Source organism: Patiria miniata, unplaced genomic scaffold (assembly GCF_015706575.1).
Source record: "Patiria miniata isolate m_02_andy unplaced genomic scaffold, ASM1570657v1 HiC_scaffold_22, whole genome shotgun sequence".
NCBI classification, from domain to species: domain Eukaryota; kingdom Metazoa; phylum Echinodermata; class Asteroidea; order Valvatida; family Asterinidae; genus Patiria; species Patiria miniata.
This window is the reverse complement of record NW_024037061.1, coordinates 4694911-4721780: the sequence shown is the minus strand read 5'-3', so window position 1 is coordinate 4721780 and position 26870 is coordinate 4694911. Positions and strand designations below refer to the sequence as shown.

At 39.9% G+C, this 26870-nt stretch overlaps 1 protein-coding gene across 2 annotated transcripts in view; it reads right to left on the bottom strand.

Moving 5' to 3' along the window:
• Nucleotides 1–22835, bottom strand: part of LOC119730659 (b(0,+)-type amino acid transporter 1-like) — a 35477-nt gene extending 12642 nt beyond the window's left edge. Inside the window, exons 1-3 of one of the 2 annotated variants that reach the window (XM_038203650.1) lie at nt 22646–22835; nt 10500–10758; nt 6584–6829 (exon numbers count right to left, since the gene is read on the bottom strand). In XM_038203650.1, the coding sequence (XP_038059578.1) occupies nt 6584–6829; nt 10500–10758; nt 22646–22672 (532 nt within the window). In that variant the 5' untranslated portion in view covers nt 22673–22835. Of the gene's footprint in view, nt 1–6583; nt 6830–10499; nt 10759–17497; nt 17624–22645 lie in introns of those variants that run through there. The other variant, XM_038203649.1, reaches the window with a different exon arrangement.
• Nucleotides 22836–26870: the final 4035 nt, after the last annotated feature.

The window sequence follows — 26870 nt, the reverse complement described above, 5'->3', positions numbered from 1 at the left end:
CGTTAATTTGAGACTTAGTCCACCCATGGGCGTCGCGAGGGGAGCAAGGGGGCGCTTCCCCCCCCCCCCCTGGAATAGCACACAAAAAAGGAAGGGGAAAAAAAGAGAAAAAAAGAAAAGAAAAAAAGGCGCGAAGTCATAGTGGTGTAAATTGAATAAGTTGGGTGGGGGGCAAAATGTCCCTGCCCCCGTCTAAAACTGAGAAATCGAGAATTTGTTCAGAAATACAAGAATTTTTTGGGGAAAATATGTTTTGCCCCCTCTAGACAAAATCCTGACGACGCCCATGAGTTCACCGGTGTGTATACCAGTGTAGGCACACAATTGAGCTGCCTAGAGTTTGGATATAGAATAAGAAAGAAAGAAATTAACTTAGAACCTAGAACTCATTTGCCCACCCACCCCCGGCTCCAGAAACCAAGAAGCCGAACAAGACCTCATGATGCTCAGCGATAGCGATGATGAGTTGCCCTGTGGACAGTCTGATCGAATCAGCCTGCAGGGCAGAAAGAGGTCTTGTTTCCGGCATCAAATAGTTCCGTATTCACTCGAAACAAAGCAAACGGCTCTTTTCAGAGCCACCAAATTTTCATAGAAGAGCTTAAAACTGTGCATCTGAACGATAACACTTCTCCTTTGTTTAGTGTCTCTCCCTTACCCCCCCCCCTTTTTAAAGTTAATTAGCTGTTTCGGTGTACACACCGAAACAGCTCTTGTTTTCGTTAAGATTTTTTTTTCTTTTTTTTGGCTTTTTCGCAAAATTTGCGAAAAAGCCTTTCTTTTTGTTCTCATTTTTTTTTTTTTTTTTTTTCATCATCTTCTTTCTTCTTTTTGTCGCCTAAACCCCATAGACTTTGTGTACGTTTTTTCTGGCCTCCACTTTTGGCATTAATCTTTGTCATACATCATTCTAAGTTTGCATAAGCATAGTCACAATAGCAAAGATGTGTCCCGAAGATTGACGTCATGGTGACGTCATCGACTAATTTATTATAGATTTTTGAATATTTAATTTCTCCCATAGACTTTGTACACAGAAATTTAGAAAAAATTGTCGATTTTCAAAGGGCATTTTTGACTCTTTGCCAGTAATTCATTTGCACCAATCTTTGTCCAAGCAAAGACCCTAATTCAAACAATATTGTGTAATGATGACGTCATGATTACGTCATCCGGTGTCTATTTATAGGCAATTAAATTGTGACACTTTTAATATTTAAAAATGCATAAGAAATCAACCGTACGCGTCCGCAGCATTCTGTTACCGGCAAGTGTTAGAGTAGGTTAAGGTCTTTATTTCATTCAGTGTGCGTGAAATCACGTGACCCTTGCTTCCGGTCGAAAAAGGCCAAAACCGGAAGTGGCCTTTTATTTAAAAATGGTAATAGATATGAACTTGCTTTTAACGGTGTGAGTCTCTTGGCTAAAAGTTTTCTTCAAATCATCTACCAATGACGTCATGCAATCTTCGAGTACCCTCTAGCGACAGGTTGAAAATTAGCAAAAATGTATTTTGAATAGATGTCTGTGGCGAAGTTTGTTGGAATCGCCTAAATATTAGTGTATATGATGACCTTGACCCACTAAAGGTGTGTGCGAAGTTTTAGGCGAATGACGTCATCAGACCGGAAGTTATAATAAAAAGACCCTTTTTCACTTGAAAATTCCTGAAAAATCAACCATGGCAGTTTTTATGTTAGTTTTTACTTTAATTGTCGATTTAAGGGTAGGTCTAAAACATTTCAAGGCTTCGAGGCAATAAGCGAACTCGAACATGCCCTGCGCACGCTTAAAACTTTGATCAGGTTGACAATACCTCTGCTCTAAAACATGCACAGAACGCCTATATGTACATACACGTACGTTACGCACATACATGTACATCGTATGTCAGTCAGCCTGCAGAGCACGTGTTGCCGAGGTCAAATCCTGTCCACATCACAGTGACCGTTTTAGCCGATTTTCAGCTAACTTTGACAGATTTTATGTTCATGCATGCGCATAGTCAGGGACGTATAATAAAAAATCATCATGCCGAAAAGCCCTACGTTACGTATTTAAAGGTGCAGTTTTTCTGCAGTGGGATTTTCCACAAGTCTTTTCCTATACAACACTGATATCTTACTGAGTAGTTCTGAACTTCAGCCGAGAATTACTATGAGAAGGAAAGAGAAATCGTGTTTTTTTTTCGGGCTGTCATTCAATTGAACATATTCCTAAGGGTCAGAATATCAAGTAATATTTCATAAAAATGTTTCAGTTCAAAGGCAAATTACAAATTTAAAGGTGCAATTTCTCTGCATGGGATTTTTTTTAGCCCGTTAACGTTGTACACGTGTTAGCCCATTGACTTTGTACACGTTTTCAAGCCACCATTTCTTTAACTTGCTTCTGGAATCGTCATCAATGTTACAGCCAAGGAAGACCCTCATACAAAAATTATGCCTAGACTATGACGTCATGATGACGTCATCACCTTATTATTTTTTTATTGATTTTTGAAAATTTACGTGCATATTATGAAGTCCTATATCTACAGAACTGTAAGTCTGATTGGGTTGAAACTTGGTATGTGGCTAGACCGGGATGTGTTATAGGTAAAAAAAAAAAGTATTTGGTAAAAGGTATTTGCACAAAATTTTGAAAACAATATCTGACATCATTATGACGTCATAAAAATGCGATTTTTCAAAATACATATAAGGAAAGGTCTGGCTGTCATGAAACTTAGTGGGTAGGTAAATAATGGTACTAGTATACAAAGTTTAAAGTGACGTCACGATGACGTCATCGTTTGGTTTTTATAATTTTTAGATATTTATAATTTTATTCTACTTCCACAAATTGCACTTTCTTTCATCGGATTGACATTAAACTTGGTTCAAACCAAAATCACAATGACAAAATGTGCATTGAGAAGGGTCTTAAGGATGACGTCATTGCAGGGCAAGTGACATCATTTGATAAAATTATACTTTAGGAATTATTCTAAGCGTTTTGAACAACCTTTCACTGCATGAAGTACTCTGAAAAGTGACTGCAAAAGGACAAACGAAACAAATATTTGTAAAATGCGAAAAAGCCCTGTGTTCTGTTTGCAAACAGACATACAGCTCTAGTTTTTTTTTCTTATTTGTCCACTTTTTGTCATATGTTTTGTACACGCTTTTCTTCTACCCATACACTTTGGCATTTTCGTAAATGCCATCGACTTCAGACTTGGCACACACTTAGACCACCACCCACAGATGGTCCTAGAAGAAATTTGTGATCGTGACGTCATCAGGTGTCGGGTTACGTCACATTAAAGATGCATTTTTCCCCATATGTTTTGTACACGTTTTAAAACACTCCAGTTTGGCATCTTCGTAAATCCGATCGACTTTAGACTTAATTCATACTTAGACCACCACCCACATGTTGTCCTAAACGAAATTCGTGATTGTGACGTCATCAGGTGTCAGGTTACTTCACATTAAAGATGCACATTTTCCCCATAGGTTTTGTACACGTTTTAAAACACTCCAGTTTGGCATCTTCGTAAATCCGATCGACTTGAAACTTAATTTTTACTTAGACCACCACCCACATGTTGTCCTAAACGAAATTCGTGATTGTGACGTCATCAGGTGTCAGGTTACTTCACATTAAAGATGCACATTTTCCCCATAGGTTTTGTACACGTTTTAAAACACTCCAGTTTGGCACTTTCGTACATCCAATCGACGTTACACTTAGTACACACTTAGACCACTATCCACAGATGGTCCTAGAAGAAATTCGTGATCGTGACGTCATCAGGTGTCACGTTACTTTACATTAAAGATGCACATTGTCCCCTCTGGTTTTGTACATGATTTAAAACGCTCCACTTTGGCACTTTCGTAATTTGATCGACTTTATACTTGGTACACACTTAGACCACTACCCATAAATGGTCATAGAAGAAATTCGTCATCGTGACGTCATCAGGTTTCAGGTTACGTCACATTAAAGATGCATTTTCCCCATAGGGTTTGTACACGTTTTAAAACACTCTACTTCGGCACTTTCGTAAATGCGATCCATGTTAGACTTGGAACACACCTAGACTACCACCCACAGATGGTCTTAGAAGAAAATCGTCATCGTGGCGTCATGAGGTGTCAGGTTACATCACATAAAAGATGCATTGTTTCCCTATTGGTTTTGTTCACATTTTTCTTCAAACTGATACACTTTTTCACTTCTATACATGTATGTCTGATTGACTTTCCACTTGTCAGACACAAGTTAGACCAGCAGCCTGAGGTGGTCCCCAGTGAGTTCATAACGATGACGTCATCATGTGTCACGTTACGTAACATTAAATGAGCATTCCGTCGAATCGCTTTAACTTCGAAAGTACAAGTCCGATTGGATTAAAACTTGGTATGCACATTCACAGGGATTGTTTATAGATGAAAATTGAAGTGACGTCATCATCAAATGTCATATGACGTCCCTTAAAGGGGCATTTTATTCTTTTATAGGCCTATATATCTACAGAACTATAATGTTGGATTTGGTTTAACTTGACATGTACGTATTATAATGTGCTGTTATATAGATGACATTTACAGTGACGTCACTGATTGTTCGTCACATGCACAGAGTATTTCAAATATCCGAAACAGCTTGTGTTTGTCCACAAACACATTTCTAGTTTATTTATTTCTTATTCTATATCCAAAGTCTTCGCCTGTGTTACGTTCTTCAACTCAGTCGTGTTTATTGGGAAGGGGCGTAATCATACATGCCTCCACTACATCTAAAAATTAAATGGAAAGGAGTATGGCCGCCACCATGAATTCTTTTAACCACAGACTTTAATTCTTTGTGAAGTGATTTTATGGCTGAGAAAATAGCAAGGAAAACCGGTCAGTGCAAGCAACGTTCAGGGAAGAGTTTTGAAATTCCCGCTCTCTGGGAATTTCTAACCTAATGGGCCCGCGGGCGAGTTACGTGTTGACAAGCCTTACCCACCCACTGCCGCAGCCCTGCAGGAGAGGCTTAAACCAAAGTCCATCATTTGTAATTAGTGCATTTTGTTCGTTTGAAGCAACAAAAGTGTTCAAAATCTAATGAAGGATACTAAACAACTTACTTGATGAAGTTTCAGCTCAGCTTCAGCTTTATATTCCGAGAAAAACAGCATTCTAGGATCTTAATTTAAAATCAAAAGTTGCTAAATCATGTTTCGAATTGTTTTGAATTGCAGCTTTAAGCGATGTCGCGCACTGATCCGACGAATTATAGCAACCGCGCGCGCCTGTGCGTCTTTCCAATGCTTGTGCGCGCTGCGCCGAATAACAAAACAACAACTAATTTAAATTTTCCTACGGTGCTTCTTAAGAAGCACCGTTGGAAATGCCTTCTTTCGTTGATTTCTTCAAAATGAGAGCTTGCCAGAAAGGATAATTTCACAGGGAGTTTAGTCCCCTTAGGCCCTACTATCTTTCAACCAGTATGTTTTTCAACAATAATTACGCCAGTTACTTTTTTTGATAGCTGCAAATGATGGACTCGGGCTTTAATCGACTTCCTAGATGTGTATGATATACTGAAAAAGAAAAACAAACTTAACTCATACACTCTGGGCAGCTCACTTGTGTGCCTACACTGGTATACACACCTGTGAAAAAAGGCTCAAATTAACGGAACTCTTCTCTGCATGCTAGTCGGAAGGGGAAAAAAATGTCTTCAAAAATGCATCAGCTCACAGAGCCTCCCGTCCTCGTAATTGTTTGCATCCCACGAAATGTAAAGAAATGAGGAAAGGCCCTGATGGTGCTGATATAGCGAGTCCTACTTTCCCTCTCCTTTATAAACTCTGATTCACGGCAGGAACTCTCTTGGAATAATCTTGGAATCATTTTAGAACAAATTAATATCGACGATGTATCAGTCCCTGAACGTTGCTTCACTGACCGGTTTTCCTTGCTATTTTCTCAGCCATAAAATCACTTCTCAAAGAATTAAATTCTGTGCTTAATAAGAATTCTTGGTGGCGGCCATTCTCTTTCCCATTTTTTTTTTGATGTAGTAGCGGCATGTATGATTACGCCCATTCCCAATAAACCCGTGGCGCTTTTGCTTTCGCCGTGTCGCTTTTGCGCTTGCCGCGGCGCTTTTGCGCTTGCCGCGGCGCTTTTGCTTTTGCTGCGGCGCTAAGTTTGCGCTTGCCGCGGCGCTTTTGCGCTTTCGAGGGCGCTTTTGCGCTTGCCGTGGCGTTTTTGCGCTTGCCGTGGCGCTTTTGCTTTTGCCGCGGCGCTTTTGCGCTTGCCGTGGCGCTTTTGCGCTTGCCGTGGTGCATTTGCTTTTGCCGTGGCGCTTTTGCGCTTGCCGCGGCGCTTTTGCGCTTGCCGTGACAGTTGTGGGCCACCGTATATATTCAAATGAGAATAGGCGATGATCGTGTATGGCTTCTACAAGCTTTACATACATGCATAACGATGCACCATTCAGTAATCTATGTACGACGAATGTATATTACGAAAAAACGATGTCACGCGGTATGTAAAAACATTTCAGGGGGAATGTTAATGTGTATACATGTACTCACTGACAGACAGGATAGCAAAGAGCTGGATGGCTTCGTTTGGAGGTGCGCAGTCACCAGGGATGACGTAATCGGATATATAGGTACCAAGAGTGATTGAAACCAGGGCAGCGCTAGCTGGCTTCAGGATAACTACGTAAGCCCAAGACACCACAAATCCAGCTAGGTCACCGTAGGCGTGCAAGATGTACTGATAAGTACCACCAGCTCGAGGGAGGACTGTTCCCAGCTCAACGTAGCACAAGGCACCTGGTATCAGAAAAGATAAAAAAAGGATTGTTTGATGGTATAGTTTTAAACCCTTTCAACGGATAGAAGTACGTGATCGTTAGTTGTGCGAATGCAAAGGCCGTAAATTCGGGGGTGGGGTGGGGAGGATATATCAACCCCCGCACTTTTTGACCATGGGGATGGGTCATTAGATCATGCCCCCCCCCCCGATGTTTTTGTTGAGAAACCAAACTATAGATTTGGTGGGTTTCTGTCAGCTTACCAACAGTCCAAGTGTTTAAAATAGTTTTGATAAACGGAGACCATACAGCAAAGAAGCTTCAAATGCACCGTTTTCATGAAAGGTTGTAAGCACACAACTTTGAATAAGATGTACATCTGTATCTTGAATAGCGCCCCCCAGTGTCATGTGGTTGCCAGCCCCCCCCACCCCCCACCCCCACCCCCCACCACACACACACAACCACAAACACTCACACCCATCCGCTTTCGAATTTTCACGGCCGCGCAATTTTAGGATTTTTGGTCACATCCCTCTTTTTTGGATCGGTTTCCGGAGACAATAACAATACTCCTGAGTTGCTCAACACGATAGTGTAAACGTTTGTAGAATCGTGGAGCATTGGGGCGGTTATCGATTGGTATGGGTGTACGTGTAAAGCGCACATTTGGCTCATTCTTCGTTAAAGTGTTCAAGTTGGAACTAGGACTTTACAAAATATCAACTACAATGAATATATGAAATCTGCTCAAAATCGTAAAGTTTAATAGCTCCAGGACATAGAACAAAACAGTCCTGAGTTTTAACTAACCATATTTTTTGACATAAATACTTGAAATTAAACCTTCTAAAACGTGTTTTAACAACTTAACAGATACGTTACCACTATTGTATTTATAGAAAAGTTGTCTTTGAAACAAAACTGGGGAGGCTTAAGTCAATATGAATTTCGGAGCTACACATTGTGAAAGACAGACTAAAAATAGAGGGATTTGAGTGACAGTATTTGACAGGTACATTGGAAAACATCGTGTTTTTTTCTAGATTGTGAAAACAAGGCACATAAATTGTCTGTCTCGATTTGATATGCATATAATTTTAGTTGCTACATCTATCACTTTGCATGTTGCAATTTCGCATTTATTTGCCATAAACTAATAATTAGTCATTATCATTTCGCTGAACAGGTAATTATACAAATAATTTCCATAAGATTGAGATAGTGAGATCCACAATGCCAAGCTGCTTTGGTAACATCTGGCAGGTCAGATTTATAATTAAAACACCATATACGGGATGACGCAGTAAGCAGCGCTTACACAAAACTTTATAGCAGCTGCTGTAATCAATCATATTATACATGTAATGATGTTATTTAAAACGCCACGCGCTTCATACACCAAAGTTGTTGTCAAAATATAAAAATGTGTACAAACGAACAAAGTCAGAACCCGACAATTAAAAAACAGTCAATAAAGGTCGAGTTTCAGTGTTTCACACAGCAGAAATGAACACAATTTCGTCACTCTACGTCATAATGTGCATTTTATGAACACATGGAATAAAACAAAGGCGATTTTTACCAAATGTTTTTTTATTTTTTGGGGAAAATAAATACTTGAAGAGAAGTCTTCTTAACGTCGTGTAACGATCTACCAGATACGTTACCGCAAGTCCACTTCAATAAATTCATGTCTTTAAATAAGATTCTGTAGATATTTTAAGTAGATGTGAATTTCATTGGTACACATTGTGACAGACAGACTGAAATAAAAGGTTTCGTTGATTCTGTTTGTCAACAAAAAAAATCATCATTAATTGTTAAAAAAAACAAAGAATTATAATTCAAGGACCATAATGCAGGGCGGATCCAGGATTTTTTTGCAGGGGGGGGGGGGGTCGGCCTTTCAGATACATTTTTTGTATCCCAATGTTGCGATTTTTTCGGGGGGGGGTCAGAGCATGACGGGGGGATCGAGACCGTGGGTTTGGATCCGCGCCTGCGTTTAGAATATCATCTTGTTCTATTATTAAGGTTATAATTTTTTATTTTATTTTATTTCATTTTTGGGCGGTCAGAGCAGGGGAATATAAATTATACGGAATAATCATGTGACGTTTTGTTCGCGTGATATGTTTTGCGCATGCATATCACTGTTAATGACTTTACTAAAATGCAACTAGTGCACCCCCTGGCAAACAATCCTGATCAACTATGACCAAATGATTTAGAATTGAATTCAGGCATACAGGATGGAGGTCAGAATTTCCATTTCCGAAGTGTGTTGAGCTGCCCCACCTCCCACCCCTACGTTCACCCCAACCAACCCACCTACACTACCACCCGAACCCTCGAAACCATCATTTAAGTGTCCCTGTTGCTTAGAGATAATGTCTGAACAATACATTTAATTGTATCATCTTAGCTACGCTCGCAAATTAAAGATTGATATTTGAACAGATACGTTACCGAGCTGATCAGATACGTTACCAGGCTGATCAGATACGTTACCATAATAAACTAAGATATTCTATGTAAACCAACAATGGTTTCATGTTATCAAGTTTTTGTGCAATTACAACCCCTCACTTCCTAAAATGTTTATCTACAGATTCTACAAGTTACATATTTTACCAATAAAAAAACATTGTATGATGCTACTCTAAACTTTAAGAATATTCGACAGAAATGCAGCACAACATTACAATCATTCTCGGCAAGCATGCGCTCTATGAATCACACTTGTGTTCAGAAACTTTAAAACGTGTAGACAGTGTGGGAATCGATGACGTAGCCCATGTTTGTTGACGTCAGCATAACATTTGCATGATGAATTCATAATCAGTAACGTATCTGGTGTAACGTATCTGGTGTAACGTATCTGGCACGCTCATGTTGAAATAGGCTTCCCTTGACAAACTGTGTGACCTTAACTACTTCGTCCGGCACTTGATCAGTCATCACCCAACACACTGTTGACTGGTATGGTGTTCGAGGTCAGCTTCCTTCACGTGTCTCGAAAGGAAAGGCAAAAATAGGTAACGTATCTGGCGCTACACATACGTAACACATGGATTGTTTTCGTTGACAGTTCTACAAAATATTCAAATTCAACACTTATTAGATTCATGCCATATGTACAATATATTACCCAGTTTGGTCTAGTCTGTGAGCAACTTCAATGTGCATATCCCTGAAATTTTAAGTCTGTCTTATCGTTTCAAAAAATAGTAACGTATCTGGTTATGAAATTGGCGACATGCGCTCTGAAGGCGCTCAAGTAAAATTAATGAGCCAATCTTTTTCGATTTGTCATTGTATATTTAGGGCATACTATGGACTAATAATATAAAAGGGTAATCATTAATATGCACAGATGGAAGACGAATGGGAGACTTTCAAAAAAGGCACCTTGAATGGCGACATGAGAAAACCGCAACAAATACCACCTCACCGTCACAATTCTAAGATTTTCTTGATTTTTGTTACATTCTTACTACATGGGTTTATGAAACAAAACTTAGTCTCGAAGAAAATTAAAATTAATCATTATCGAACACACTCCATACTTCTTAGAAACACGAGCGACACAAAAATGGCACATTTGAACACTTTAGCGGAGAATGGCCCATTTACAGTCAATGAAGAGGATTTAAAATGAAAGTATAAAATGTTTAAACTCTCACCCAAAAAGGAAACACCACCACATACAATCCAGATGATGAGACTCATTCCTACGCTGTTGGCTCCTCGTAAGATCCCCTGTGGTGAGATGAAGATCCCTGAACCAATCATTGCACTGACGATGATTGCTACCGCTCGGATCAAACCCATCTCCCTTTTCAACTGGACAGTATCTGCAACTTCCTCATCTTTACTCATTGGATCTGATGACGGCCGTCGTTCAAGAGGGGCGGCATCTTTCCCCTTCGTGTGCCTCCGGCCCTATTCGAAGATGCGAAATACACTTCAGAAAGGTGCAAGATAGAATGCATGCTTAAGTTAACCGGTCACGTCTTCGGTCTATCCATGACTTTCAATTTCATTACATAACAAGTCAGGTGTGTTTACAAACACAAATGCCCCGCAACCGTGACAGTTCCCATGACATAACACCACTCTTTTAACATCAACTTACATGTACCTTAGTCACATGGAACGTTCATTGACAGCATTAGTGTTTTCTGTATGTTTATATGATTTAAACCCTTTGATCTTAGAATAAATACAAGACTTCTATTGTTTTAACCACTGTCACCTTGACCCTTGACCTTTCGACCCCCAATGCAATAGGATTCTTCGGATTACCAAGGACAATCCACAAACCAAATTTGAAGTTCACATGTAGAGTATTTCTCAAGTTATCGCGCTGACAACATTTCTTTGTTTTAGCCACTGTGACCTTGACCCTTATCTTTCGGCCCAAAATGCAATAGGCTTCTTAGGATTGCCAAGGACAATCCACAAACCAAATTTGAAGTTCATATGTTAATTATTTCTCAAGTTATCGCGCTGACAAAATGTCTTTTGTTTTAGCAACTGCGACCTTGACCCTTGACTTTTTCGGCCCCAAATGCAGTAGGCTTCTTAGGATTGCCAAGGTCAATTAACAAACCAAATTTGAAGTTGACCTGTAAAGTATTTCTCAAGTTATCGCGCTCACAAGATTTCTATTCTTTTAGCTACTGTGACCTTGACCCTTGACCTTTCGGCCCCAGATACAAAAGGCTTCTTAGGAATACCAAGAACAATATACAAACCAAATTTGAAGTTCATATGTAAAGTGTTTCTCAAGTTATCGCGCTGACAAAATTTCTTTTGTGTCAGCCACTGTGACCTTGACCCTTGACCTTTCGCTCCAAATGCAATAGGCTTCTTAGGATTGCCAAGGACAATCCACAAACCAAATTTGAAGTTCACATGTAAAGTATTTCTTGAGTTATCCCACTGTGACCTTGACCCTTGACCTTTTAGCCCCAAATGCAATAGGCTTCTTAGGATTGCCAAGGACAATCCACAAACCAAATTTGAAGTTCACATGTAAAGTATTTCTTGAGTTATCCCACTGTGACCTTGACCCTTGACTTTTCAGCCCCAAATGCAATAGGCTTCTTAGGATTGCCAAGGACAATCCACAAACCAAATTTGAAGTTCACATGTAGAGTATTTCTCAAGTTATCGTGCTGACAACATTTCTTTGTTTTAGCCACTGTGACCTTGACCCTTAACCTCTCGGCCCAAAATGCAATAGGCTTCTTAGGATTGCCAAGGACAATCCACAAACCAAATTTGAAGTTCATATGTTAATTATTTCTCAAGTTATCGCGCTGACAAGATTTATCCGGACACACACACACACACCCACGCACACACGCTTACATAGGCATAGAAGTGGGGTACTTCTTTTGTTCTCGTGTACGAAAATTTTGCAACGTCGCACACTTATATCAAAATGCTCTTATTTTAACCATATGATAGTTAATTTCCTGGGCTGAAATTCGGACTCAATATCTCTTTTCTAAAACTCTTCCATTTGCGACAGATCAACCCACCTTGGAAAAAAAGAAAAAAGAAAAAAGAAAAACCAACACAATGGCACACATGGTACATTCGCGATTAACATGCCAACGGGTATTAATGCCCGTTATCACGCGTTCAACCAATTATTAAGGCAAGTCTGCTCAGTAAATTTTGTACGAGAGCTCAGAACAATACTATGGTCGTTAATCCTTGTGTGTAGGATCCGGGTTCAAATTACCATTACACAGACATTTTGATGTTGGCGGGAAAAATCTTTGAACATCAATTTCTCCCGTTTTGAAGACGGTGTTCTCGAGACACCTTCAGAGTTTGTTTCCCGTATAATGATCCAACCATGTGCTAAAAATCGTTTCCATTTGTTCAGTATTTTTCATTACAATTTTAAAAATAGGCTTTGAGTACGTCAATTTGTAATATATATTAATATTTCAAGCCTCACGAATATTAATAAGGTGCTATCCATATGGAGTGCAGTTACAATGTGTACGGCCCCCTTCTTCACGAGTTAATTATTCATCAATAAAATGTTAACCTTTTTGGATGGTTTCGATTGTTCGATACCGAGGCCCACGCGAAGTCACGCAGAGTCACGCTAATAACGCGCACGTCATGCGTCAACGCAAACCGGCCGTGGTAGAGCGTACCGGTTGACCATATGTTTTGCTTTGCTGGGCGAAAATCCGAGCAACAGCTGCAACAGATTAATTAAGCTTAAATTCGGAATATTCTGAGAAAAATATTAGTGTTCAACTACTCGTGAAATAACAACTTGTAAGGATTCATAGAAACTGAGATAAGTAAAAAGATTGGGAAACCTTTAAAACAATTTTCCCCACGACTTTTAGGTCAGCTAAACCGATGACGAGTATTGACGTTTCTGCATCGTGAAAATCCATCACCGATTGCGATAGTCCAACATCGATTGCAAAAGCCTATCACGGATCGTGAAAGTCCATTGCCGTTTGTGAAAGTTGATCGCCGTTCGTGAAAGTGCATGATTACAACAGATGCATTACCGATTGTGAAAGTGCACCACCGATTCGATGATGTCATTAAGTGCCTCTTTGGCGTTCCATACGACCCGGAGGGATCGCGATTCGTCGTGCCCGACGCTCACCGATGCTAAATAGTGAGTCAGTCGCCGCGGCGAGATAGTAAGTCGCCGCTGCGAGATGTGGAGTCGCTGCGGCGAGATATTTAAAGGAAGATACAACATTTGCAAACATCAAAAAACGAAATGATCATATTACATGTATCACGAAATATCTTACTGGATTGTTAAAGAATGATTCTAAAGAATCCTGTAAAATTGTGGCTCCTGGTGTGCTGACATTTTCAAGAAAAACCTGTATTTTTCCAACGCTGGTCGGCCGACCAGCGTTGGAAAAAACTGGCTTTTTTCAAAAAGTGCTCCTAATTTTTCATATTTAGTTCGTCTGCATTTTCTTTGCAATTGATTACACACCTGTCAAGACTACAAGCCTGCTAGGCTGATTCTCTGATCTTAAAAATCCCCAAAGTCTATAAATTGCGCTGTTTCATCTTAAGTGGGGTCAGGGAACCAAACTACAAAAATATGATTGGTTTTCTTGGTTTCTCCAGCATCTACGAACCCAAAACGTGAAATAAGTCAGTGTAACAATATTTGCTATAAGATACTAATACTCCAAATCCATTTGTTTCTGAAACTTTCAGCAAAAGCAAATGTTGTACATTTCCTTTAAGTCGCCGCGGCGAGATAGTTAGTCGAATTTTGTATTTATCGTGGCCCTTCTACGCTTCCATAGCTTGTATGTTTGTTTAGGGAAAAGATAAAATAATGTTCTACAGTTATAGTGACCATATTCCCCAAAAACCTAATTCAATATAAATTATTTTCCATTCCTTCCATTCGTCTTTTGCCATGCCCTCCTCTTATAGAAAGAACACAATTTTCAATGAAGGCACTTGCTATAGAAAACAATCAAACAGATAACGGTCAGATTGATTGATAGGTCAGTAAAATTTAGCCGGTTACCATGGGCGTCGACAGGATTTGTTTTGTTTTTTAAGGGGTAAAATCACTCGAAAGGTTGAGGAGGACGCTTGGAAACGCTGTTTATAAACGTTTATATACGAATTTATGTGGAAAAAAACGTTTTATGATCCTTTCGGCAGTTCCTAATGCTAAACATTCATAAAAATTAACATTCGTTAATACCTAAGACAGTTTACCCATTCCTATTGATCGAGAGCCCGTCACGTGGCCAATTTTATAAGATTAAAAGAAATCTGCAATAATGTTTGAAAAGCCTACGTATCGATTATATGAAATGCCTTTGTGTGTACGTCAGAGAAAGGGAGAAAAGATGGCTATACCAAGGAATACAAGACAATGGGGTGAACGTCCCCTTCCGTCAATAGAAGATGTAATCCGAGTTTACAATATCGCATGTTTTGGTCACGTGACGCCAACTTTCTCCTGACAAATGCAAACCGATCTGTTTATCACTTGAATTATTGGTTTATGAAATGTTTAAGTTATGCTTTTCAGTGTACTATGATAAACAAAACGAGGCAGGGAAGTCGGGCTGCAGCGGCGTGACTAGGGTTAAGCTGCTAGGGCACTTTGGGTGCATCCATTTTTCAAGGGGGCACTGAGGGCAACGTACATTTTGTTTGTGTGCAATTCAAGTTTTTTAAATGGAGGGGGGGATGGAGTTACAGTGTGTATTAAAATGGCGGCGCCCATGCCACAAGTTCGTGTGAAGACTCGGTGAGTTCGTTCCATTATTTACTGGTTTGAAAGGACCCATAAACACAACAGAGGGGGGCACCCTTGAAGACACTTCGCTGGGCACGTACCTCCGCTGGGGGGGGGGGGGGGGGGGGGGGTCACATGCCCCCGTGGTCCCCTCCCCCGTCTCCCCCCCCCCCCCGTAGTTACGCCCCTGCGCGGCTGTTTTGCCCGGCGGTGTGCGCATGCACACCGTTTGCTTAATATGCGATTCTACAATTTAGAAAAATTGTTGAGGACAGTGTCATCTTTGCAATCGTGTGGAACATCCCTACAATAAGCAAACTAGAACAAAAGCTACCTCAAGCCAGTTAATTGCTTTACATTGAGCCCTTGTTTGGGATGCTTAGCGAGGGCCTTTGTTGGCAATTCGTTCAATGCTCGAGGTTCGGTCGAAACTCCAAGTCACAGAAAGTTGAGTTACGAATGCAGCATTTCATTGGCCCGTCATTGTTATATGAGCCCTCTTAATCCGCTTCATTTTGTGGGTTATCTAAAACGAAAGAGCACTACATGTATTTCGACATTGGTCGTCAGAAAATCGGAGTGACAGTTCCCCACGCACTGAATATCATATTTTTGACCGGAGGTCATTAAATTTGCTGGAGCCTGTTAGCTTATACGAGAGTACGTACGTTACATGGGCCGTTTGCAAATTTTTAAGGCAAATAAAAGTATGCCGATCGCCGACATGTTGACCTTATTTCGGAGTATATATAGCCTATAGCTTGACCAGAGGATACATTTTAATTCATCGCCTCTTGAATGGGGCATCGCCTTACAACGGATGTGAGTAAGACTGGCCTGGCTGTCGAGGATGGACAAGGTCAGTGTGAGGTTCAGTACAATCCTATGCTGTCAGTTAAACTGAACCATTATGCGCACCTAGGTACATGTGCAAGCAGTTACAACAGTTTTCCTGAATATCCACAATGTGGCAAAGGATGACAACCAAGAAAAATCGCCCCTGCCTCAAGAACCTGACAATCATTGTGTGTCACATTCAATATCCGACTTTTCACCAAAACAGGAAATATATAATTCCGAATAATTAACTTTTGTATTTTAGTACAGATACTTTCCAGCAGGTTCAAGCTAAAAGAACTCTATTTTCCTGTTGTTATGTACGTACAGGTTGAAAGTCAGTCGGTCGGGTAGATCGTATGAACTTTGTATTAATTGAAATATTGGGTGTACTTTTTCGTATACATGTAGTTTTGTCTCGTAACTTATGTTCCGTCTTTGCTTTTAATTAAAGTGTAACTGTATACGTAACTTTATGCCTGACAGGTGGGATCGCGCTCTGCTGTCGTCAATTATACGAGGGTCAATATTGCATCTGCATTAAGATCGTCAAAATGTAACCAACCCTCGGATGATTAAGTTATTAGTATAATTAAAGATGTCACTGGGAGTTAGTGTTAGTCCATCTGTAATCAGTTAATTATCAAACGCTGTGGAAACGTTTTGTGAATATTTTTAGATATCACAGTACGTTTGGCACAGTCTTAAGTCAATTTCATATTAATAAAAACAAATTTACCAATTAACTTTGTGAGCTGTAACCATGAGGGGTAATCAATTTGATCCATTATTAAACTTCAAAACAACGGATGGTCCATGATCGATCATTTTATGAGTTTGTAAGATATACCATTCGCCACTGTTTGTTTGCTGTCGTTTTTCTGAGCCCACTAGTTTTGTGTACACATAAAAATATGACTAGGGTCATGCATTAATTTGTACACATTCATATGGGCAATAAACCTACATGCTAAGAAATATGCACGTCAAACAGTTATCTGTGACGTCATCAAACCAATTAAGTTAAATGCCAATCAATACAAAGATATAAACTTTCGAAAAATTAGGATAAAAAAGGTTCCTTTCACTGTCAAGAATATCATAACTGCTTAAACTGATCAATTAGAGATTCATCTTCCCGCCATAATTCTTACATTGACACTCGTATCTGAAATGAAACATGCAACCGAATGCTATAGTACCGCGCCCCATCACCCTGTGTTCGTCACACAAGTGAACGTCTTACGGTTTGTGAGTTTTCCTACTTTTTCACCAGTTAGTAGCTTTCGTATCGAATACCGAAAGGAAAAAGAAAAACAGAATAGTTATCTAATTCAGGAAACAACTTCTCAGGAAATTTTGCATACATATTGCTGTGGCTCTACACAGGGTGGAGGTCCACTTTTATGGGGCTAACGGCCTGAAATCGTCTTTATAGTTCACGTTTTGGAGAATAAGGTTATTTCAAAGTGAACTACAGTACAGTCAGTTCAAAAGCAATTCGAAAATAACAGTTTGCAAACATATTGCTCAACACAATTCCCCCAAAGCAAAATGACTTACCTGTCCATTTGCGAAATCCTCTGCCATTTTATCAGCGACTGTGAACCACTAACCGCACTGGATGGAACTAATTTGGAAGGCCTTGGACACACTCCTTTGCATTCGGGTCTATTGAACTCCCAGTAATTTACGAAAGAGAAGTATTCACAGATGGCATTCAAGCATAGCCTTTGTGTGAATACGTTGGCAATTATGGACGAACTCGGTAAGGGGCTACTGTACACAACACCGCTGTTGTGAAAAGCAATTGCCGCGTGAGGCATTATTCTGAGTAAAAGCCAGCACAATGCTTTCACCATTCAAGGGGCCTTCGAGATAATAATAACAGAAAGCGCTGGTATCCGCCTCAATCGACGCTCATGGCGCTTCAATGCAAAACAACCAATGTAAGAACGAAATCATATACAGAAAACTTTCTGAAAGTCACATTCTGAACTAAGATAAGCCGCACTATACAAGCAATATTGTAATTAACACATATGGAGGTTTTCAAACTTTTTTTGAAAGTACTAATTGAATTTGAAAGTTTCACAGTTTCAATGAACAAAAGTGACGAAAAGAAACTGGACTCGTTCCAATATCAATGCCTGAAGAAAATTATGCAAATATTTTGGCCCAACATCATCTCAATGGAGGAACTCAACAACATGACAGAAGTAAATAAAATTAGTCTGGAAGTGAAAAGAAGGAGATGGAACTGGATAGGTCATATACTGCGAAAAGAGAAGGAACACCATTGCAGAACTGCTCTGACATGGCATCCAGATGGCAAACGAAAAGTTGGCAGGCCAAAAACAACATGGCGTAGAACAGTGGAAAAGGAAAGGGAAGATCTTGGATGGAAGTCATGGAATGAGGCACGGAATAAAGCAAAAGACAGGAGACAGTGGAAGAAGAGTGTGGAGGCCTTATGTGCCAGCCGGCACGAAGAGGATAGGTAAGAGGTAAGATTCCAGAGCTTTGTTTTACTCCCTGCGCAAATTTTATCGCCTCATTCTGTGAACTCATAATTTCACTCTGCCAACACATGTTCATTTTTTCATTTGAGTTCGCCATTTCATTTGGCAAAAACAGCGAAGTCATCATTTCATTCCGCGGAATTATCATTATATTCTGCGAATACACCATTTCATTTAGACTTGACTCAAGTCGAAATGGCTTTAAGTCGGTATCTTAAAAAAAGAATCACAAAAATCACTTAGTTAACATCTTTCCACTTAGTTAACTTTAGCACGTGTTCCACGTCAGTGCCGTATAACAATGAGAAAAAACAATATATGTACATTGTACAACACGCGTATTATACCTATGTTCACGACCATTATGTCCGTTTGGTCGATTACGTCCGACAACAGATTTTGACGAGCAATGGCCGATTATGTCCGACCCAATATTGTGTCCGACGGCTGATTATGTCCGACCCATTATGTTCGACCCATTTTGTCCGACCCTTGTCCGACAGCCGATTATGCCCCACCCATTATGTCCGACGACGATGATGTCCGACCCATTGTGTCCGACAATGGGATACGTCAGACCTATGTTGTATTTATATGGTCGATTACGCCGGATTCATTAGGTTGTGTACTGACATTATTAAATTATCTTTGAATTGTAACTGCGAGTAAAATTACCGTGAACAATTCTTAAAATGTCCCCTTTGTGCTAATTGACCTATCGCAGTAGAATCGCGTCAACGCAGCTCGTGAAATACTGTCCAATTACAACGATATACAAATGGACTCGGAAAGCGCAGAATCTGAGACAAACAAAAGTTAACGTACAAAATTCCATAGGGTTGTCTAAGGGGCGTGGCTAACTTGCAAACGGCGATAGGCATTGATCTCCGTCAATTCTTCGCTCGTACCCCCCGCCCTGCAAACAGGACGCTGGGATACGCTGATGAGCTTCACAGAATCTTGTGAAGGAAGTGGCCTTTGACTTATGTATAAAGTATCTGGCTGCAGCTGTTCAAGACCGCAGTTAAACAATGAGCGCAAATGCTATCCGAAAACTTCCCATAGAAATGCACACGTTCCATACCGGATGTGATTTCTGGTTCACTGCGGACCATGTGGACAAAACTTTGAGCGTCGCATAATGCAATCCGACTTTTCGTGATTCGAAACGGAGCCTGAGCAAGTGACGGGAATTGTAAATTTACAACACAGATAAGTTTTACAGATTTTCCTACATCATTACGCTTTTCAACGGAAAAAAACATCTCTAAACTAGAATAAATGAGTAATGAATCAGTTTAAACGGCCGTTTCAGACCTTGCACAGTCATGACCGTGATGACGCGCAGGTCACAGGTCACGCAAAATCCAACCGAACAGAGCGTGAATTCATCAGCGTATCCCGGCGTCCTTTTTGCAGGGCGAGGGGTACGAGCGAACGTCAATTCCGGCGATTCACAATGCAGTGCGCCACCAAAAGTTTGCGAAAGAAAGTTACATTTTCTCAATACATTGTGGGAAATGGTGGACAAATTCGCAGCGTGGCACATTTGAAACTGTTAGTTTTACTGGTTAGTAGTTTCGTATTGCGTATGATTTGATTATTTGTTTGCCCTTTTCTTTTCTTTTTATCAATATGGTGTTCTTTGTAAAGGCGGCTGAACGCTATGCCCAAATCTATAACAAATTAGCTGAAGTTGTCTACTGACACTCGTTCAAATGGGCCATGTTTTGTCGAACGTAAACTTGAAAATGGACTCGCCATGGCAAACTATTGGTGGCGCACTACATTGTGAATCACCCAAATTGCCGGAATTGCGTGTCCGCCCCTTGTTTCTACCCACTTGTTTTCCCCATGGTTCGTGGGTAAAAGTGATTCATCTTGACATGATGACGCGCAAATGTAAAATGCAATCCCCGAAATAAAATTATCTAATCATACTACATGTATCTCTATTTTTTTAATAAAGATATATCTATTTCCAGACGTGTCAAATTGCAGAGCGTCCGAACAGGGAGAAACTTCTTGGAGCAAGTGGCCGATTGTTTACTAGCGGTTGTTCACCCGCTTGTCACGTGACAATTGTGGGCTAGCCGGCGCACGTTCCCACGCTCACAAGGAGTGCGCATTCCTAAATTGCTACATTTCCTGACAGGCGCACATCCCGCGCCTTGTATCCATTTCCAGACGTACTCACATTGATACAATTGTTGGCTCGGTTGTTTTGCTTTTATCGTGGCTTGTACAAATAGGTTTATGCCTTTACTTGCACAAACATCTTTTCATGATTGTTTTCAGTATTTGAAAGAAAAAAAGCTCTCCGCTTTAATCTAAAACCCATAACATAACCATCCACCGATCTTTTTTTTTAAAGGCAGATGTTTTAGGGTTGCATTTTTTGGGTCGCAAGGTATTGTAACTTAATGCCTGACAGGCTGGCTTGCTCTCTGCTGTCGTCAATTTTACGAAAGTCTATATTGCATTTGCATTAAGATCGTCAAAATGTAACCAATCCTCGGATGATTATGGTATTATAATAAATAATGAGATCACTGAGAGTTACTGTTAGTCCATCTGTAATTAGTTAATTATCAAATGCTGTGGAAACGTTTTCTGAATGTTTTTAGATACCACGGTACTTTTGGAATAGTCTTAAGTCAATTTACTTTGTGAGCTGAGTACCATGAGGGGTATTTCATTTCATCAATTATTACACTTCCAAACAACAGATGGTCCATGATCGATCATTTCATGAGTTTGTAAGCTATACCATTCGCCGCTGTTTGTGAGGTGTCGTTTTTCTGAGCCCACTAGTTTTGTGTACACATAAAAATATGACTCGGGTCATGCATTATTTTGTACAAATCGTCACCGACACCACGAACTGACACCCTCTGCATCACATGTGGACCAAAAAAATTAAAAATTCAAATTTTCTTTTTTGCCGATATTAGCAGTTTGTATCATGAAGTTTAACATGACGAAGTTAAAATTGCTAAAATCATCTAAAATAAGCAAATTGTAATAATGAATTTTCAAGAAATTGGTCAATTCTTGTGTTTTTTGTTACCACGAAGTGACTCTGCACAGGGTGTCAGTTCGTGAAAACAAAAATTTGCGTGTTTCCGGAGAGTGTGCGCATGCAATAGCGTTAGAGAGTGTCAGTTCGTGAAAACGAAAATTGACGTGCTTTTGGAGAGTGCGCGCACGCATGCGAAGTGTGTGCGCGCACTCTCCCAAATTACGTCATTTTTACACTCTCTAACGCTATTGCATGCGCGCACTCTCCCAAAACACATAAATTTTCGTTTTCACGAACTGACACCCATCTTAATCATTTAATTGCTAATTAAATAAGCATATTTTCACAATTTAACGTTTATAATTGAGTAGTTAAAGCATTTTCACGTTAAGTGATACTAAAACCTCTAAGATAGATGGATTATTTTACTGAGTAAATTCTTGTCAAACCTTTAAAAGCGTTTTTCTCCGATTTGTATTTCTGCAACGCTGACCACCGGGTGTCAGTTCGTGGTGTCGGTGACGAAATTCATATGGGCAATAAACCTACATGCTAAAAAATATGCACGTCAAACAGTTATCGGAATGCTGTGACGTCATCAAACCAATTAAGTTAAATGCCAATCAGTACAAAGATATACACTTTCGAAAAATTCGGAGACAATGAGGTTCCTTTCACTGTCAAAAATATCATAATTGCTTAAACTGTTCAATTAGAGATTCATCTTCCCGCCATGATTCTTACATTAACACTCGTATCTGAAATGAAACATGCAACCAAATGCTATATTATCGCGCCCCATCACCCTGCGTTCGTCACATAAGTGAACGCCTTACGTCTTGTGAGTTTTCCTACTTTTTCACCAGGTAAGTAGCTTTCGTATGGAATATCAACAGGAAAAAAAACCCAGCATAGTTATCTAATTCAGGAAACACCTTTTCAGGAAATTTAGCATACATATCGCTGTGGCTCTACACAGGGTGGAAGTCCAGTATACACATTTATGGGCTAACGGCCCGGGATCGTCTTTAAAGTTCACGTTTTGGAGAACAAAGTTGTTTCAAAGTGAACTACAGTACAGTCATTAAATTAGTTCAAAATCAATTCGAAAATAACCGTTTGCAAACAGTTTGCTGAATAAAATTCCCCCAAAGCAAAAGTACTAACCTGTACATTTGCGAAATCCTCTGCCATTTTCTCCGTGACTGTGAATCACTTACCACACTGGATGGAACTAATTCTGAAGGCCTCGACACTCCTTTGCATTCGGGTCATTAAAGCTCTGGGTATTTTACATAAGTGAAATATTCACAGGTGGCAATCAAGCGTTGAAATCTACCTCTGCATGAATACGTTGGCAATAATATGGACGAATTCGATTACGTGGTCACTGTAACACTACACCGCTGTTGAAAAAAAGCAATTGCCAGGTGACAAAGAAAATAATCCACGCATTTGTGACCAGCCGTTTTGACTATTTGTAACAGTCTATTGTACGGTCTGCCAATGGCACAGGCAACAAGATTACAAAGGGTCCAGAATGCTGCAGCTAGACTAATTACCAACACAAACAGGTTCGAACACATAACACCAATATTGCGTCAACTGCACAGGTTACCTGTTTTATTCAGGATTAATTTTAAAATCATTTTATCAACATTCAAAGCCATTCACGGCCTTTCTCCAAGATACTTACAGGATCTCGTAACTGCTAGGAAAGAATCCAGACACCATCTCCGGTCAGCGAACAACGGACCCTTTTTGGATTATCCTAGCGGCAAAACTTTACCCACACTCGGTGATAGGGCCTTTGCAATGGCAGCCACTATGCTATGGAATGCTTTGTCATGGCACATACGTACAGTGAACCCAGACTTGCCTCGTTTAAATGTATAAGTTAAAACCTTTCTTTTTAATGTAGCATTTGTAAATTAATGTATTTTCAAGGGTTTTAATGCGTCTTAGTCCTTATTTCTAGCATCATGGTGCCGGGTAGCTAGATGCCTAATAAATTCGCAGGTAGGGTTAGAGGCCTCTGTCTCAAGGAAAGATCGAGACAGTCTGGTTCCATGTATGAAGGAAAATGGCTGTGTCAAGTTACAGGTCTTTGGTGATGTTTCAATGAGACTTGGCAGGACGCCTGGTCGAAAGTTTGTTGACACGGCCTGGGTGTAGCCCTTGCTGCAAAGTTCATTGAACCAGCTGATTTGGCAAGGGTTGAATGGGGATTAGTTAGAAGGTGAACGTTATTGGCCCTAAAAAAAAAAAATTCAAAAAAATGGGTTTGTTGATGCCCCAGGGGCATCAGGTCACTCCGCCCAGGGTAGTACAGACTGAATTTGAAAGTTTACAGCTTCTGGTAGGGTATTCCAGAACTTTGGTGCTGTAATCTCAAAACTTCTCTCTCCCAATAGGCGTAGCCAGCGGGGGGGGGGGGGGAGGAGGGGATTGTTTGGGTTAAGGGGACCCCCAAATTGTGCAAAGACTACCCTTTTCCATTGATATGCCCTTTTTCACTAGCGCCCCCAATAATGACCAATTTTAGTTGAGCAAAATCGTCGTTCCTTCGGCAAAATTGTGTGCCTGTACGCAAGTGTGCCGCCACCGTCTATCGTGTGATATTTTTCAAAATCGTTAAATTACACAGCTATAACTTAAAAATCTAAAAACGAAGAAGAATATAATAAGCGAAGATCCAACTACTTCCCATAATGCACAACTCAGATTAATAATAATGATTAGTAATATTATTATACGTGTAATGTACCTTTAAGGAGACACGGTATCGTAATTTCTACGCACGATGGGAGACATCTGTCATTAGAGAGACATGTTCATGTCTCCCTTATGTCACAGCCCCCCTTTAGAGACAAAATTGTATCGCCACAATTAGGTTATATTTGTTGCTCTTGGTCTAATTAGTAAACATACCGAAATTCGTGGAAAAGGGACAAGGGAATATTGGGTAAGGTCACATTGAAGTTTGAAAAATGTTGTGCACAAGTCAATGGGGATGTCTCCCAAATGTCCAATCCAATTACAATACTAATAATAATTTTTGCTACAATAGGGCGACTTTGCCATAGACTTATGCACAAACCTAAACTGACACCTAACACAAGTTAACCTTATCCTTTCTGTATTTTTACCAATTGGAGCACGAGAAATCGATCCAGATGGTGATCCTAACCACAAAAGGGCGACAGTTATATGTCGCCTTAATACGGAATGACAAACCAACTGGTCAAGGAATTCATTTGTCCACAAAATGCTTCACTTGACGCATCTTTGGAAATGGCCTTCTTGTATTATTTTATTCAAAATGACAGCATACCTGAAAGAATAATTTCCCAGAAAGTTTAATGCCATTACCATCTTTAACCCGAAGTAAGCGTTACAACAATAATTTCGTCAGTTACTTTTTGGATAGCTGAAAATGATCTACCCTACCTTTAACAAGATATAAGCTATTATCTAACAAGAGACAATTCACACCACGGTAGTTGTGGCAGGGTTAAGCCCCGTCTCTGCTGCGAATTATTTTTTTTCCCAGACGACATCCGCTAATATCACAAGAGGGCGCTCTCTCTCTCTCTCTGCGTTATATTCGTGATGTCGAGGGCTTTAAAGAAACGTTATATAACAAGGAATAATGGTGTTCAAATCACCAACCATTGACAGATGATTCGTGGACTGGTTTGAAGTAGTCCTGACTTCTAATTAGGTGATCCGAGTTCGAACCCCAGTGAGCGTTTTTCACTTCTTCTCAGTTTACATTTAAGTGAGGAAGGAACACTTCTCACAAGACGTAAAGCCTACCTTGGGTTTTTGTTTTGGAGAACAGTGCATTAGTTTTATGCAATGGACCAATCAGAAGATGGGAAACAGATGTCGTTTGGGAAAAAAACTCTCGTCCCGATGATGTGGGAGGGACGTTGCTGCACCTGTTGAATTCCACGACCATAATAAGCTCCGGAAGCAACTTAAGCACGTGATGGGCCGACAAGAAACAACTTCTGACAGAACACGGTAATTTGATCTGCAAAGTAATATGAAGAAAACTCTCATCAGCCACAAGTCTGGTCGGTTTGTTAGGATGTATGTATTTTGATAGTAGCAAAAATAACATTCAATGGCTTAAAACTATTGGACACAAGGTAGATTCAAATTTAGATCATGATAAATACTCTCTCCAACCTTTGTGCATTTGGTCATACTACGATTTGAATCATTTACAGCTTATTAATTTTTACGTTTGTGTAATCATACAGGTGAGTCAAAAAAAGCGGAACCCAAACCCAAAAAAATATATTTCATATTTAAAAAAAAATATGTAGCACCAAAAATAATAATGACTGGAAAGCTAATTTCATTTCACTTTTAGATGAAAAAAATGACTGAAATTCGTAAATCCGTTCAGAAAATAATACTATTTAAAACACAATTACCCTAAAACCTGTCTCGTCCAAAAAAAACCCGCGATTTCACGAATCGTCGTCGCAATTGTCTTAAACATCACCAGCGATGAAATCTTAGTTTAAACGTTAAAAATATTCAACAGAATCCCTTTGAAGGCCCGTCCTTTAAAAGAAATAGATTTTATAAATCACAATGTTTGCCTAACCAGGGTTGTTCATAAAGATATTGTGTACTACAGTTGGTGACATTTTGTTAAAAAACAAGTATTCTGTTTTATTTTCTTTGTTGTTCCAGTCAAAACACACAATGAATTTCTTTGTTTTTTGGACGAGACAGGTTTTAGAATCATTGTGTTTAAATGGTAATATTCTTTGAACGGATTGAGCAATTTCAGTAATGTTTTCATCTAAAAGTAGCTTATGAAATTGGCTCTCCATTCATTATTATTTTTGGTGCTACACAATTTTTGAAATATATTTTATGGGGTTTGGGTTGCGCTTCTTTGGACTCACCATGTAGTAGGAAGCCCCGTTGCCAGCTCAGGGCATTATCTCGGGGGGGGGGGCACAATAGCGGCTATGCGGGGAACACCATGAGATAAAAAACAAAAATACATATACATTATAATTTTGAAGTGTATGGTTTTAGTGCGGGGGGTGGGGTGGCTTGCTGCCCCCGTTACCGACGGGCCTGGTAGTAGGTAAATTATGTTAAATAAATAAATAAAAAGTATTAACTCGACGTTCCGGTCAGCATGCTCTGACCTTCTTCAGGAGAGTCAGTAGGTCTGAAGAAGGTCAGAGCATACTGACCGGAACGTCGAGTTTATACCTCTGGTTCTTTTCAGAACCATTCTCTTAGTTGATAAATTATTCGCACATGGAGTTTCCGCAAACCTTTGATTATTTAGTATCTCCGCCATGCAAAGCCTCAAATCTTACTTATGTTAAATAAGCTGAGTTTTAAAACAAGG